This window comes from Cannabis sativa, chromosome 6 (assembly GCF_029168945.1).
Source record: "Cannabis sativa cultivar Pink pepper isolate KNU-18-1 chromosome 6, ASM2916894v1, whole genome shotgun sequence".
NCBI classification, from domain to species: Eukaryota; Viridiplantae; Streptophyta; class Magnoliopsida; order Rosales; family Cannabaceae; genus Cannabis; species Cannabis sativa.
Window position 1 is genome coordinate 27,033,329 of NC_083606.1, and position 15,104 is coordinate 27,048,432.

The 15,104-nt window shown below is 35.8% G+C and overlaps 1 protein-coding gene across 2 annotated transcripts; it reads left to right on the top strand.

The window, feature by feature from the left end:
- The first annotated feature begins 906 nt into the window (after positions 1 to 906).
- LOC115724455 (uncharacterized) lies at positions 907 to 9,551 on the top strand. 2 transcript variants are annotated; one of them, XM_030653743.2, is made up of 20 exons: positions 907 to 1,463; positions 1,579 to 1,667; positions 1,934 to 2,046; positions 2,136 to 2,190; positions 3,046 to 3,134; positions 3,406 to 3,472; positions 3,565 to 3,627; positions 3,866 to 4,036; positions 4,116 to 4,209; positions 4,303 to 4,382; positions 4,471 to 4,546; positions 4,863 to 4,906; positions 5,354 to 5,421; positions 5,674 to 5,759; positions 5,875 to 6,032; positions 6,134 to 7,466; positions 7,620 to 7,894; positions 8,275 to 8,481; positions 8,602 to 8,758; positions 8,891 to 9,551. In XM_030653743.2, the coding sequence occupies exons 1-20, from the start codon at positions 1,352 to 1,354 to the stop codon at positions 9,175 to 9,177; spliced, it is 3,624 nt and encodes a 1,207-aa protein (XP_030509603.1). In that variant the 5' UTR covers positions 907 to 1,351; the 3' UTR covers positions 9,178 to 9,551. The 2 variants fall into 2 exon arrangements, with proteins under 2 accessions (XP_030509603.1, XP_030509604.1); XM_030653744.2 differs by lacking the exon at positions 8,891 to 9,551 and having other exon boundaries at positions 8,275 to 8,503; positions 8,602 to 8,742.
- The last annotated feature ends 5,553 nt before the right edge of the window (positions 9,552 to 15,104 follow it).

The following is a 15,104-nucleotide window of genomic DNA, read 5'->3' on the forward strand; positions in this document are numbered from 1 at the left end:
CTCTCACTCCTCATCTTCTTAGTGGGCGCCGAGGACAACGAGATTTAGGCTCCCCTTTGTCAAGATCATCTTTAGCACGTTATGTCGACGGAGGAACTCGCAACTGTAGGAGGTTGGGACAACGAAGCTTCGAATCGACGAGCTTGAGGATGAGATAGTTGTTTGGAGTTAGGCTTCTGGGTTGAGGAAGGAAAATCTTGTTCTTTTTTGGATCTAGTATTATTTTTTTCATTTGATTTGTATTTTTGTTTACTTTTGTTGGATTTGATGGGTTTTAATTTGATTTTGTTGGAATTGAATTTGATTTGGATTTTATTTTGATTTTGTTGGATTAAGAACTAAAAATAGGTTTTGATATTGGTGGTGGTGGCGTCCGTAGTTGTGGATGGTGGTGGGCTTGGTGATGTTGATAAATTGAAGAAAAAGAAGAAGAACGAAGAAGAAGAAGAAGGTTGAATTAGGGAATTAGGTTTTTTTTTTTTTTTTTAAAAAAAAAATTGTTTTTTTTAATTTTTAAAGAAAAATAATTTATTTTATTTTTTATTTTTGAAATAATTAATTTTATTATTTTTTTAAATATTTATTTATGTGTATATTATGGCACGTGTATATTGTGTACGCGTGGACAATCTAACTTAACACTTAACATCCAAAATGGATGAAAAGGACTAAGTGCTCACAGAAAGTTTAAAAGGTTTTACCACCAAAATTTTAAAATTGAATGTTAAATGCAAAAATCTGACCACTTAAAAAAGTTATGTCACAAATTACTTAATTATGAAATAAAAAATAATAATTAGAGGAAAGAGGCATAATTTGGCGGGATGCATATGTTTGAGAAACTCAAGTTAGTACTTGAACCGCTTTTTCCAAAAACGCGAAGGCAGGCCGACAAATCTTCATTCTGACACGTACACAGCGTGTCAGAACTGAAACAGTCCAAACTCACCCCCTCATTGAGAGCTAAATGAGTGTTTAGATCCAAGATCCAACACAACACCACTGCACACCCCATCTCTCTCGCACGTGCCACACATACGGACACACCTCTCTCGTCACGTGCGACTCACCTTCATTCCTTTCCACTCTTCCACCACCCCCACTGTTCTGAGATTCCTTGATCTTCTGAGCTGGGCTTCAGAACCTAAAAAGGCGAATGCAAAAACAAAAGTAAAAGCGAAATTCTCCTTGCGAATCCCCATAAAAGCTGAAGCCGCCATTGTCGGGCCTCCGATCGAACTTTGGCATTTGAGATTTTGTAGATCTGGAAGAAAGATCCGGACTCCGGACCAGTGTTTGTCTTCTCCAGAAGCTTCTCTGAGGTTCTCAGGGAGGGCGAGAGATTTCTGCAATGGAGTCGATTCTGGCTCGGGCTCTCGAGTACACTCTCAAGTACTGGTTGAAATCTTTCTCCAGGGACCAGTTTAAGTTGCAGGGAAGGACTGTTCAGCTCTCTAATTTGGGTAATAGAAAATAAATAAATTCAGAGATCATTTTTATTATTATTTGGTTCCGCGAGGGTTTTGTTTTGAGATTTGAGTTGGGAAATTTGGTTGATTTTGGGCTCAATTTTCGCAGATATAAATGGCGATGCTTTGCATTCAAGCGTCGGATTTCCCCCTGCTCTGAATGTGACGACTGCAAAAGTTGGGAAATTAGAGATTGTGGTTGGTGATTAGAATTCTTTTCTTCTTTTTCCTGATTATGTAGGAAATTCAACATTTATCTGCTCAGAATTTGATTTGAGATGCAATTTAGTTTTAACTAGTATAAACTACTCTCTGCTCTGCGAACAATGATGTCATTCATTATTCGAGTGCGAAAGAATGGACATTGAAATTCTTCTAGCTAATTTTCAACTGCCAAAATGTTTTTTATTGTCGAAATAACAATATATTTTATTTGAGCAACATTGTCTTCTGTGGTTTACTAGCTCCCATCATCTGTAAGCAATGTACAAGTCGAGCCTATAATAGTGCAAATTGATAGACTTGATTTGGTTCTAGAGGAGAATCCAGATGCAGATGCATGTAAAAGCCCAAGCAGGTAATGCTAAACATAGTTGCATAATTTTCTTATGAAGATTAATGTAAGGTTTCTACTCTAAGATTTTAATTTATGCTTCGTTTTGGCAGTTCCCAAACATCCTCGACCTCTGCTAAGGGTAGCGGTTATGGATTCGCTGACAAGGTTGGGCTCTATCTTTTGTATGATAAAATAATATTTGTTGATTATTAACCCCAAGGGGTGGCCTATTTGTATTGGAAAGTGCTGGTAGGCATTTGTTTCAAGTTTCAAGGTTCGAATCTCCCACATGCTCAAAAAAACCTTGGGGGCACTGGGAGTGGGAGGTCTCCCGGTCGAACTGACAGGGCCAAAAATTCAAATAATAATAATATTTGTTGATCCAAATTCAACCTGATTGTCCTGGAAGGATATGGCAATTAATAAGAAGTTGCATGAAAGATAATGAATTCAGTTTTGTGGTGTGGTGGTGGTAAGTAATAATATTTGTTGATCCAAATTCAACCCGATTGTCCTGAAAGGATATAGCATTTAATAAGTAGTTGCATGAAAGGTATTGAATTCAGTTTTTAGGTGTGGTGTTGGTAAGTATAAATTTATAATTTTTAAGTAAATACGTTTACAGGGTGATGTTGCCCAATGAAAAGTAGGGAGGAGTTGGTATGTTAGGTAATTGACACGTGTCTTCTCCCATTAAGAGTTGCACTTTGCGGCTCCCAGCTTCCCCAACAGTTTTCTTTTTGCGCCTTCCCTTCTTCCATATTCATGTCTTTGTGCCCTTGCTTTTCCACTTTTGTATGTCATTTCAGTACGTCGATTGTCTTGTCATCATTGTTCTTTAGTACAGACATGAAAGTGTTCTGATATGATGTAATATCAGAACTTTGATCACAAGGCATGTACTAAAAATTCAATGACGATGCCGTCCTGAAAGCACTCTTATCTGGCTGTGTCTAAGAGCATATAATATACATGCCTACTTGCATTATAAGCTATGACTTGGGCCTTTCATAATGTCAGATTGCAGACGGAATGACTGTGGAGATTGGTACTGTCAATCTGCTACTTGAAACTCGTGGAGGTGCTCGACGAGAAGGAGGGGCAAGTTGGTAATTTCTTGTTGCTTTCGAATGTTTAGCTTTCATGTTTTTTTTTTCTTTTTGAACTTGAAACTATTAACGAACAGGTCCTCATCACATGAATGCAACTTCTTACTGATGTACACGCTATAAAAAAAATCCAATTATTCTATCAAATGCTAGGACATTTGTGGAGAATTTATTTACACTGATGTTTCATATGATATTTCAATTGTAGACTTAAGACATGATAGTAATCCTAGCCTTGTTTACTCAAATTTCCTTTGCATTTTTTGAATAGGGCGTCGCCTCTAGCATCCATTACTATTCGCAACCTTTTGCTGTATACAACTAATGAAGATTGGCAGGTAATTCACTAATTATTCTCACAACTCACAAGTGTTTTTTTTACCACATTGTACACATTCAGCTTCTTAACTCAGAACATTTACTGTAACAGGTGGTAAATCTTAAGGAGGCACGAGACTTCAACAATGACAAAAAGTTCATATACGTGTTCAAAGTAATAGTCTATTCCGTTTTCATTAGAGGCATTTCTTCTATATACTTTCATGTTCATTTATTTCTATATTTATCTTTTGTAATCACTTCCCTTGATTAGGGTCACATTAGTATTGATATACTGTGGTTATTGCTTCTCTGGCGTGTGCACATTAGTATTAATATACTGTGGTTATTGCTCTCTAACAAGTCACATTTGCTTGGCTTGATACTGATGAAATGTATCCTTTTCCTACCAGAAACTTGAGTGGGAGTCACTGTCTATTGATCTCTTGCCTCATCCTGATATGTTCATGGATGCTAATGTAGCATGCTCTCAAGAGGGAGGAAACCAGAGAGATGACGATGGTGCAAAGCGAGCTTTTTTTGGTGGGGAGCGCTTTATTGAAGGAATAGCTGGAGAAGCATATGTAAGTTGAATCTTACAGTAAGGTTAATTTTAATAAAATTTTTAAGGTGTATCTAACGTATCGTTGTAATTGTGACCAGATCACAGTGCAAAGGACCGTGTTAAACAGTCCACTTGGACTTGAAGTTCAGTTACACATTACAGAAGCTATTTGTCCTGCTATTAGTGAACCAGGTGAATAACCTTGTGTTTCCAGTTTCATATTTTAATTTTTGAACTAAAAGTATGAAGCTTTTAGCATGATTCTGATGTATAATAATGTGGCAGGATTACGTGCTCTTCTCCGCTTTATGACTGGATTATACGTTTGTCTAAATAGAGGAGATGTTGATCCAAAGGCTCAGCAGGTTTTAGTTGCCTTTATTGAATTAGAAAAATATTTCTTGCTCAACATATTATGTGACTTCTCAATTATGTTGTGTCTTTCTTTTGCAGAGATCTATAGAAGCAGCTGGGCGTTCTCTTATCTCTATTGTTGTTGACCACATATTTCTATGTATTAAGGACGCTGGTTTGTGCTCTTACTTGGGAGTTTGGACTTATATTAGTTTATCAAATAATTTAAACTTTTAATGTAAGCATGCATGCTCATAAAATGACACGCATTTATTGGTAGCTTGGAATATAAAACTTACGGACACACACAGACACACTCTAGGTACATATTGGAAAAATGATCCATATGGCTGTAACTTATGCTAGTGGCTAAGGTTTATTATAAATTGATAAAATGGTCTAGTATTGGCTTGCAGTAGTGTCATATTTTGTTTTCTCTGGAAGCATATGCTATCAGTTAACATTCTAGAACAACTTCAATTTACTTGCAGAATTCCAGCTTGAACTTTTGATGCAGTCACTCTTCTTTTCTCGGGTATGTACTCTGTATGTGTGTAGTTTTACTTTCAGTTATATTTTCTGGTGGAAATTTCTTCCCCCACCTTTCCTGAATATTTTGTAATTTAAGCAAGCAGCCACCCAGCCATAAGCTTCTATGCTAGTTTAAACTATATAGCTAACTTAAATGTATATCTAATCCAAATAACGCATTCCTTCATACATGCTGACATATGTTAAACCATAGTACATTTCTAAAATGTTGACAATTAAGAAGTGCATTGGAGCATTTTCCCAACTAACCTGGTTGCTTTTGAGTAGTTTTAAAATATACTATATAATTATTTTCAATGTATGCCTAAGTTCTGTATAGCTTATATATATACTGGATGTGGCCTGCTTCAGTGTAATATCATAGCGTTTCTGCAGTGCCATGTTCATTTCACTATCAAGATTTTATTTTCAAACCTACTTTGCTTTGTAGGCTAGCGTTTCTGATGGAGAAAATGTCAATAACTTGACTAAAGTCATGATTTCTGGACTATTTTTAAGGTGACCTTTCTGGCTCAACTCTTTCATGAGATTTGGTGATGAGGGAGTATTATAAATACTATTTCGGATTAATACCAAGAGATCGAAGGTTCAATTAAGCAGTTGGTCTCAATTAAGCACCAAGTGTGCTAATGATAACAATAATAATAATAAAAAAATACTATTTCGTATTTAATTGCGATGTTTTAGTACAGAGTAGGATGCTTGTATAGAGTTGCAGATGATATTAATGTTGTGTGAGCTGGAATGTAGGGATACCTTTTCACGGCCTCCATGTACATTAGTGCAACCATCAATGCACGCAACTGCTAAAGAACCTGTTCCTGTTCCTGACTTTGGTAAAAGTTAAAATTTATGAACTGATCGTATAGAAAGGAGATTACTCCTGTGGCCCCATGTATGGTTAAAGTTTCATTTTATCTGTGAAGCTGATCACTGTGATTTTCATGACAGCTAAGAACTTCTGTCCTCTCATATATCCATTGGAAGAGCAGCAGTGGCAATTAATTGAGGGTGTCCCTCTATTATGTCTTCATTCTCTTCAAATTAAGCCCACCCCTGTTCCACCATTGTTTGCTTCACAAACAGTCATTAACTGCCAACCTCTTACGGTAAGTGCAGTAATACTTCTATTCTTGGCATCTTTTATTTCTATCTAATATTTCTTTCTTTAATAAATTCCTAAAGTATGATCTTTGCATTATATGGCCAGATTCATCTTCAAGAAGAATCCTGTTTGCGCATATCTTCTTTCCTTGCTGATGGAGTTGTAGTCAATCCTGGTTCTGTTTTACCAGATTTTTCCATAAACTCATTTATTTTCAATCTGATGGAGCTAGATGTTACAGTTCCTTTGGATCCAGCTAAATTGGGTTGTCCTGCTAGCAACAGGGATATTATTGCTCAAAACTCCTTTACTGGAGCAAGGCTTCATATTGAGGATTTATTCTTTTCACAGTCGCCTTCACTTAAATTGAAGCTACTGAATCTGGAGAGAGATCCTGCTTGCTTTTGTCTCTGGGAAGGGCAACCTGTTGATGCGAGTCAAAAGAAATGGACTGCTGGAGCTTCAGAACTTAGTTTGTCTCTTGAAACATCAGCCGAATCATCTAGGGTTCAAATTGTTCTTAATTCTGCCTCTGACCTGTGGAGATGTGTTGAACTTAAAGATGCTTGTATTGAGGTAGCTATGGTAACTGCTGATGGGAGCCCATTAACAAACGTACCTCCTCCAGGTGGTATTGTCAGAATAGGAGTTGCCTGTGAACAATATTTGTCAAATACTTCAGTTGAACAATTATTTTTTGTCCTGGATCTTTATGCATACTTTGGCAAAGTTAGTGAAAAGATTGTTCTCATTGGAAAAAATGCCAGGAAAAAGAACTGTAAGGGATCTTCTCATGAAAGGCTTATAGATAAGGTTCCTAGTGATACAGGAGTAAGTTTAGCAGTCAAGAACCTTAAGCTTAGATTTTTGGAGTCTACTTCTATGAATATTCAGGGAATGCCTCTGGTACAGTTTGTTGGGAATGATCTATTTATCAAAGTTACTCACAGAACCCTTGGTGGCGCAGTTGCTGTTTCATCCATTTTGCGCTGGGATAATGTTGAGGTAGACTGTGTTGACACTGAGGGTAATTTGGTTCATCAGAATAATACTGCACTAATTTCCAATGAAAATGGTCTTTCTATGTGTGGGACTGGGTATCCACAGCTAAAAGCTGTTCTTTGGATACATAATCCAAAACACCAGAAACCAAATGGCATTGCTTCTGTTGATCCATTTTTGGATATTAACATCGAAAATGTCATTCCTTTGAATGAAGTGGACATAGAGTGTCATAGTTTGAATGTGTCAGCTTGTATTTCGGGTGTTCGCTTAGGCGGAGGAATGAACTATGCTGAAGCTCTGTTGCATCGCTTTGGAATACTGAGCCCTGATGGTGGCCCTGGAAAAGGGCTCTCGAAAGGGTTGGATAACTTAAAGGCAGGACCGTTGTCAAAAATTTTCAAAACATCATCTTTTGTTGATGATATGGAAGACGGTAAGAAAGAAATTATTTGGGTTACTTTGAATTTATCAGATAGGTCACCATCTTTCATGTACTTAGTCATGAAGTTAACTTTTCTCTCTATTACATATAGTTTCATTCAGTCTTTTCTTTTTCTTTTTTATTAACCTTCATACTTTTCTCTAGATGGAAGTTTGGGAGATGGAAAAGAAAGCACTCTTTTGCACTTGGGAAAGCCGGATGATGTGGAAGTCTCTATAGAGTTGAAAAACTGGTTATTTGCTCTTGAAGGCGCACGAGAAATGGCAGAAAGTTGGTGGTTTTCTGATAATGAACATTTAGGCAGAGAAGAAAGGTGTTGGCACACAACTTTCCAGAATGTACGAGTAAAAGCAAAAAGTAGTCCAAAGAAGAATGGCAGTACACATGGAATAAAGAAATATCCTGTTGAATTGGTTACAGTAAGTGTTTTCATGCATGCTTGATAGAGTTTATTAAAGGTGTTTATAAGATTGTTAATACCATTCTCTAGTTTAGAAGTTCTTAATTAATTGGAAATTTGGTTGATTCAACTTGATTGTTTAGAAGCATATCTTAAGAAAATATTTATGCTGTTCTAGAATATGTGGAAGCTAGAATATCAAGCAAGCATATATGATGGTTATACCATGTGTCATGATTTGTTGAAATTGGATTAGCCCATTTATTTGTTGCTGAAAATTTGTTAATTTGAAGCCTATGTTGGCTTATATTGACGTGCTAGGTCCAGAATCGTTTTGTTTCTGTTACAATGCACATTGATTACATTTTACCTAAGGTCTCACATTATAAGTCTTTACAGGTTGGTATTGAAGGCTTGCAGACCTTAAAGCCTCATGCCCAAAAGGACAACCGCTCAATTGTGGCTCAAGTAAATGGGATCAAAGAACCTGTTGAGACAGTTGGAGGAATAAATGTTGAAACTCGCATTGTGATATCAGAGAACAATGTCGATAGTGAAATGGTGAAATGGATTGTGGAAAATGTGAAATTCTCGGTCAAGGAACCGGTGATTTGATCCTTAACTTCAAGTGACTATTTTAATAGAAAAATCATAATAATCAATGATTCATCGTATGAAAGATCTACTTTCACCCTATACTCACACCATGAAATTTTATCTTTATAGATTGAGGCCGTTGTGACGAAGGATGAGCTGCAACACCTTGCTTTTCTGTGCAAGTCGGAAGTTGACTCAATGGGTAGAATAACAGCTGGCATTCTGAGGGTACTCAAGCTGGAGGGGTCCGTTGGCCAAGCAGCCATAGATCAACTAAGCAATCTAGGTATGCTTTTAACATTTTGTGAGAAATGAATATATTTTGCAATTATAATAAGAAATTAATTGCATTATTCCATTTCCTCACACGGATGTCGAACTTCTTTAGGAAATGATAACATTTAGTATAAATTTGCAGGAAGCGAGGGCATTGACAAGATTTTCTCCTCAGAGAAGCTCAGTGCTAGTGCTTCTAGTATTGGGCTAACTTCATCAAATTTAAAAGGTGAAAACTCACGTTTAACTTTGGAATCAACAGTTGCTTCACTTGAGCAAGCCATTGTAGATTCACAAGCCCAGTGTGCTACTTTTGTAAGTGATTTAGAAGGTTCAGATTCTCCTGTAAATCTTGCTACTATCACTCAACTTACTCAGAAACTTGAAAGTATGCAGTCTCTTCTGACACAGTTACGAACCCAAATATAGGTTCCACTTTTTGTTCGCTATTATAGGTCGGGATGTGAAGGATCCCAATTATATAGTGCAGCCATTTTTTCTGTATATAGTGCATAGCTATACATTGAACGCAGAGTGTATCTAGAACTAGAGCCAGAAAGTCAAAATTATATAAGTAAAAAAGTTTTGTAACATGATAGATCCCTCGTATGAATTACAGCTTTGAAAGGAAAAACAATGCGCGTGTTCTTTTGTTAGAAGAAAATTTAACCACTATGCTTGGTGCTTGGTAGCTGAGGAGCGTAAACTCTTGGTGTCTAACTTTCTATTAATTTTGTGCCAAATGGATCTAGTTGTAAGTTGGTAAATTTTCTGAGGTATATTTTAATGGTTCTTTTTTTTTCTGTTCCTTTTGTCTTTTATTGATAATCACCCTAAAAATGACCAAATGTTGACCGATAATGATAATTAGAAATAAATAAAGAAAGCCGGTGAAAAGTAGAGATAAAATAAAAATTCATTTTACTTACTCTCTCCACTTACCACTCACCAATCTACTTCTCCCTCGTTCTACATAACAGTGAGTTCATAGAAAGAGAAAGAGACCCAATAAATAAAGAATAGATAACTATAAAAGTTAAAAATCTTCAAAGCATTCTGCCCAACGCCGCTGAGACAGTATCAATGAGAGCTGAACGCCAAAGATGGCTTCGAAGTGTATTAAGGTTGTTTAGGGGTTAAAGTGTCCATAGAATATGTAGGTTGAGGAGAGGATAAATGTTTCTAGTCCACTCATTGGCTACAGCTACGGGCACTTGAACATTTTGACTAACTTAAGATAGTGGAAAGCCTCAGCCCAAGTCACCAGCAAGAGAAATGGCTTTCGTGTACCCAAACCTTGGGGCCCCGCTTCCCAGGATAGTGCAGTGTCACTCGGACACTGAGTCCCCAAAGTAGGCACTTGGATCCCACAAAGTCGTTTTCAAAGTTTTGTCATTCAAGACTCCAAACAATGGACCAAGAAGCTAAGGATGTCAACTCGGCATCTTGAAAATCAAACTAGTACCAAGGGCCTTGCCCAGTGCCGAAGTTGACAGTTTTGTGCCATAGAATGCATTAGTTCCTTTCCCCTAGCCATTATCTCTATGCAAACTGCTAAGCCTTTGCACTCAGATACATGAGAAACATGCCACAAAGCAAGCTACAAGCCTAGAAATAACATTTGAACATTTCCAATCTTGAGTGCCAGGGTACCCAGCACCCAGGTTGACATTCTCAGTCAACCTGGGAGACACGACAACTAGGGCTTGGCTTTTCGGAAACTTCTTTACATTTCGATTCCTCAAATCCAACAAAGAACGATGCTAGGACTTGAGTTTTTAAAAATTGTGCCCAGGCGGGGCAAACCCTAGACCTAGCGTGCAGGTTGACATGGAAGGTGTTGGAATTTATTTTACCAGGATCTTAGATCTACTCACAAGTATGTTTATTAACATCCTAAATATGAACTTTCTAAAACGATAAAATAAACACATATAAAGTTTAAGAAACCTTACATTGGGTGCAGCGGAATAATATGACTCCTTCCGTTCAGATATCTAGCCCTTGATTCCTTTCTGTAGCAGAGCATTATCAATATCTGAACCTGGATCTCTTTCTCTGAATCTTTGATGCTGAGTCTCCTTTGCTGATGATCTTTCTTCACGATCTTCCTCACTATGATTGAGGTATTGCTTGATGTGTGTGGGCACTACTCTAATCACTAAGGATTTCGAAATTCTAAGGAAGAAGAGAGAGAGTGGTCAGCTAAAGATAGGGAGAGAGAAGGCTCAGTTTTTTCTGATTCAGAAAGTCTGAAGAAAAGTGTGTTTTTCCTGAAGCCTTCACTATCTATTTATATCATTCCACTAGGGTTAGATTTGAATTATATGGCATTAAAATAATGAAAAAATCAACTTAAAATATACATAAAGGTGGCCGGCCATACATAAGTGGATTGGGCCTTGGGCTTTGCAATTTTGCAATTTTAACACCTTTTGTATCTGATTTTCTCAAAAATGCCAATTTCCTAATTCAACCATTTAAATGCCAATTCTAACTATTTAATAACTATAAATAATTATTAAATAATATTGTCATTTATCATATTTATTAATTGAACCATACAAAGTATCATAATTAACAAATATGCCCCTATAAACTCTTTCTTTACAATTTCGCCCTTACTTAGTGAAAATTTCACAAATAGACATAGTCTAATTCGTGAATTATAATTGATTAATCAAAACCAATTACATGAGTCTTACAAGCAATATTATCTCAACTAGTGGGGGGACCATGGGTCTATATAACCGAGCTTCCAATAAGTAGATCAAGAATTTATCACTAAAATTCACTAACTTATTAATTCTTCGTTGAATCCACGCATAGAACTTAGAATTGCACTCTCAGTATATAGAATGCTCTATATGTTCCACCATATAGACACATCATTAGTTATCCATTGTTATAATCCTAATGTGATCAATGATCCTCTATATGAATGATCTACACTGTAAAGGGATTAGATTACCGTTACACCCTACAATGTATTTATTCCTTAAAACACTTGACCCCGTATAAATGATATTTCAGCTTATGTGAAATGAGTACTCCACCATTTATGTTCGTTTGGTCAAGCTCGAAGGAGATCATCCTTTGCTTACTATTCGCCAGATAGAAGCTATAGATTCCATGTTTATGATAGCGCTCCCACTCAATTGCACTACCGTGTTCCCAAAAAGTACGTATCACCCTGACCAAAAGGTAGGCTTAACTAACAATTCAAGGAACACGAATAGCCTTTCAAGATTGAGCCTAATCATAACAGGATTAAGATCATTTGATCTAGGATCAACTAGGCGATATTGACTTGAATAGATTTTATGGTAAGTTTAATTAAATCTAAGTCAAAGTTCAATATCGGTCCCTACCGATGCATACTCCATGCATCCAACCTGAGCTTTACTTTAACCAATGCTCTGGAAAGAACATAACACTTCTCCAAATGCAAGTAAACTCTTGTTGTAGATTATCATATCAGTAAAACCCTGTGTCTGATAAATCTAGGAAACTTTATTCACATAGTCATGTTTACTTTCCAATGTGTTGACGACACAATAAACAGGATCAAGTATGTGAAAAGGATTTCAGATGAATTTATACATTATGTACATATAATCATGAAATAAATCATGTGAACCATGCAACATTAAATGTTATTTCTGATCTATATTAATAAGTAAATCTGATTATATTGAAATGAGTTTTATTTAGGGCATAAAACCCAACAAACTCCCACTTGCACTAATATAAAACAAAAAGTGCGTTTCAAATAATCTCAACACCTTGATATACAAATCAAGTGTAGTAGTAGTAAACTCCTCGTAATAGGATCTGAAAGGTTGAATTAACCACAACCTTTTCTCCACCATTACTCTTCCTTTAATCACAAAATCATTGATAATGTGAAATTCCTCTCTATATGTCTACTCTCTTGGGATACTGGATTCTATACTTTTGGCAACTACTTTTGGTTAATCAGGAAATTAACACTAGTAGTTTAAGGCAATTTGGAATGGTGCCAAAGATGTATAGAACTTTCCTTAGACTGAATAAGTACCTTTCCTGCAACTTTAACATTCAGTCTCTGGTAGACCTAGAGACTTCAGATAGGTTTTTACACTTCTCCAAAATCACTATTCCACCCCCAGAGTAACCACCATCTTATCAGAAATATTTACTAGCACATAGGCAAATTTCGAAAATCTGATATGGTGTAGTCTAAGAGTTTTAAACACACCCTTATAGACTAACATATAGTTCCTCTTCTTAATCTTAAGATTTACTTGATTGTCTTCCAATGTTCTTCTCCTGGATTAATCTGATACCTACTCATTACTCCCACTCAACAGCAGGTGTCTGGTCTAAGGCATACAAAAGCATATCTAAGACCTTTCACTGTTGATATAAGAAATTCTTTCATGGCTTTATCTTTTCTGGAATAGTTAAGACTTTTCCTTAGATAAATAAAATCTATACCTAAGAAGTTGTGAAGCTTCTATAGATTGCCATTAGAAAGAAAATGCTTCAGCATCTTACTAAAGTAAGTTGCTTGCATTAGAGTAAGTAATTACCAGGTATACCACAAGCCATAGGTTTAGATAAACTCAAACCTATAATACTAGGAACAGGAAGTTTTGTTAAGTCCATTGAATGGACTTATTAACTAAAATTTCCTTTTATGTCCTTGTAATAGAAAACTTTAGGTTACTCCATGTGAATGGATTAAACCATAGTTCTATTGGCTTTCTTCTTAGTTTCTTATCTTGACAATCCATTACTTGTTTAAACTCACAATGGATTTTAATTACTAGTGTCTCCCAAGTCATAAGAAGGTGAGTTCCTAGAAACTCTCCCACTACGACGAGGTACCGTGAATTATGTCGAAGAAAACTAAATGGTATTAACCTCTTTGGTTGTGACAAGACAACAGAGGCAGTGGGATCATCATATATTATATAAGATGATAGAACACTTTTGGAATCAAGAATTAAATATCTCCTTTATTTGCTACTTGTTTTTCAGACTTAGTTATTTTCTTAGAAAAGTAGTATTTGTTTGAATAAACACTTTCTTATCTATTGACAATGGGATGGTCCACCCCTAATCACTTAGAATAGCTAAGAAACCATGGTTAACAGTTCTAGCTTTTCTTAAGATTTTGATTAGGTCATCCATGAATCTAGTAATGATTTACATTAAGTAGCCAACCATTACATCATTCTGAAATTGTATTACCATATAAGGATTTAGGCAACGACTAGTAACTAATCATCAACACGCAACTCGAAATTTCTGGGGAGGTAAGTTTGGATATAATTCAAAAATCAATTTAATGATCTTTGAACTGCATATCTACTAACTATTTCTCCACCCCTATCAGTTCGCAAGATCTTTAACCACTTACCTTAATGGTTTTAACCATTGCTAGAAATTAATGAAATTTTTCAAACATTTCAAATTTCTTGCTAAAAGGTATAATCTAGAGTTATCGTTTTAAGAATACAACGAAAAACTCATATCCACCCCTGAATGTACATCCATCTGCGAATGAGATGAACTACTTTCAGTGGATATAGGCATATTAACTCTTTGTAGAGATTGATCTTGTCAAATCCACTATGAACAAGATACAAATGCCATAGATTAAAAAAATGTGGTAGTGTCTATGATGACATAGGTTTAGTTACATCAAAGAGTTCTTAGAATACTGCAAGTGGATCCTGGTCACAGAATACCTAACTCATATTCCATACAGTTCTAATCCATTGATAGTTGATGGATATTTAAACACTTGAGAAAGTGTAACTGTATTGTATTCTGGAATTAGAAATATAAGAAAATTTCTATTTGGATTCTAAAATTAAAGTCAAAGACTTAAATTCAACCAAATATAATGAGTAATTCTTTCTTGTACCACCACTACTAATACAAACTCTAAGTCAGATTTGCCCATACAAGTAGGAGATTTCTAAGTTTGAGGATTTATGTCAATTGGGAATAGAATTTCGGGATTATAATCATAAGCGTCATTTAATTTCTTAAGAGAAAATATAATGACATGAAATGATTTATAGACCATTCATCCAATGATATATTATTAAGCTAATTCGAATTGAATAAGCTAAGAGGAATTAGGATAATTTCGTTTATAAATAAGAATCCAACGATGCTTCGATTAGCGAAAGACAAAGTAATCTTATTTATGTAATCTTCTTGTTTCATATTGTAAAAATACTAGTCTAAGGTGTCATCAATTGATGAACAGCTAGATGTCGCATATACAATACTTATCTTTCGAGATCTTACACTATTATGTATGTCTAATGGTGAAAATCCATTAGGGATTTATCTCA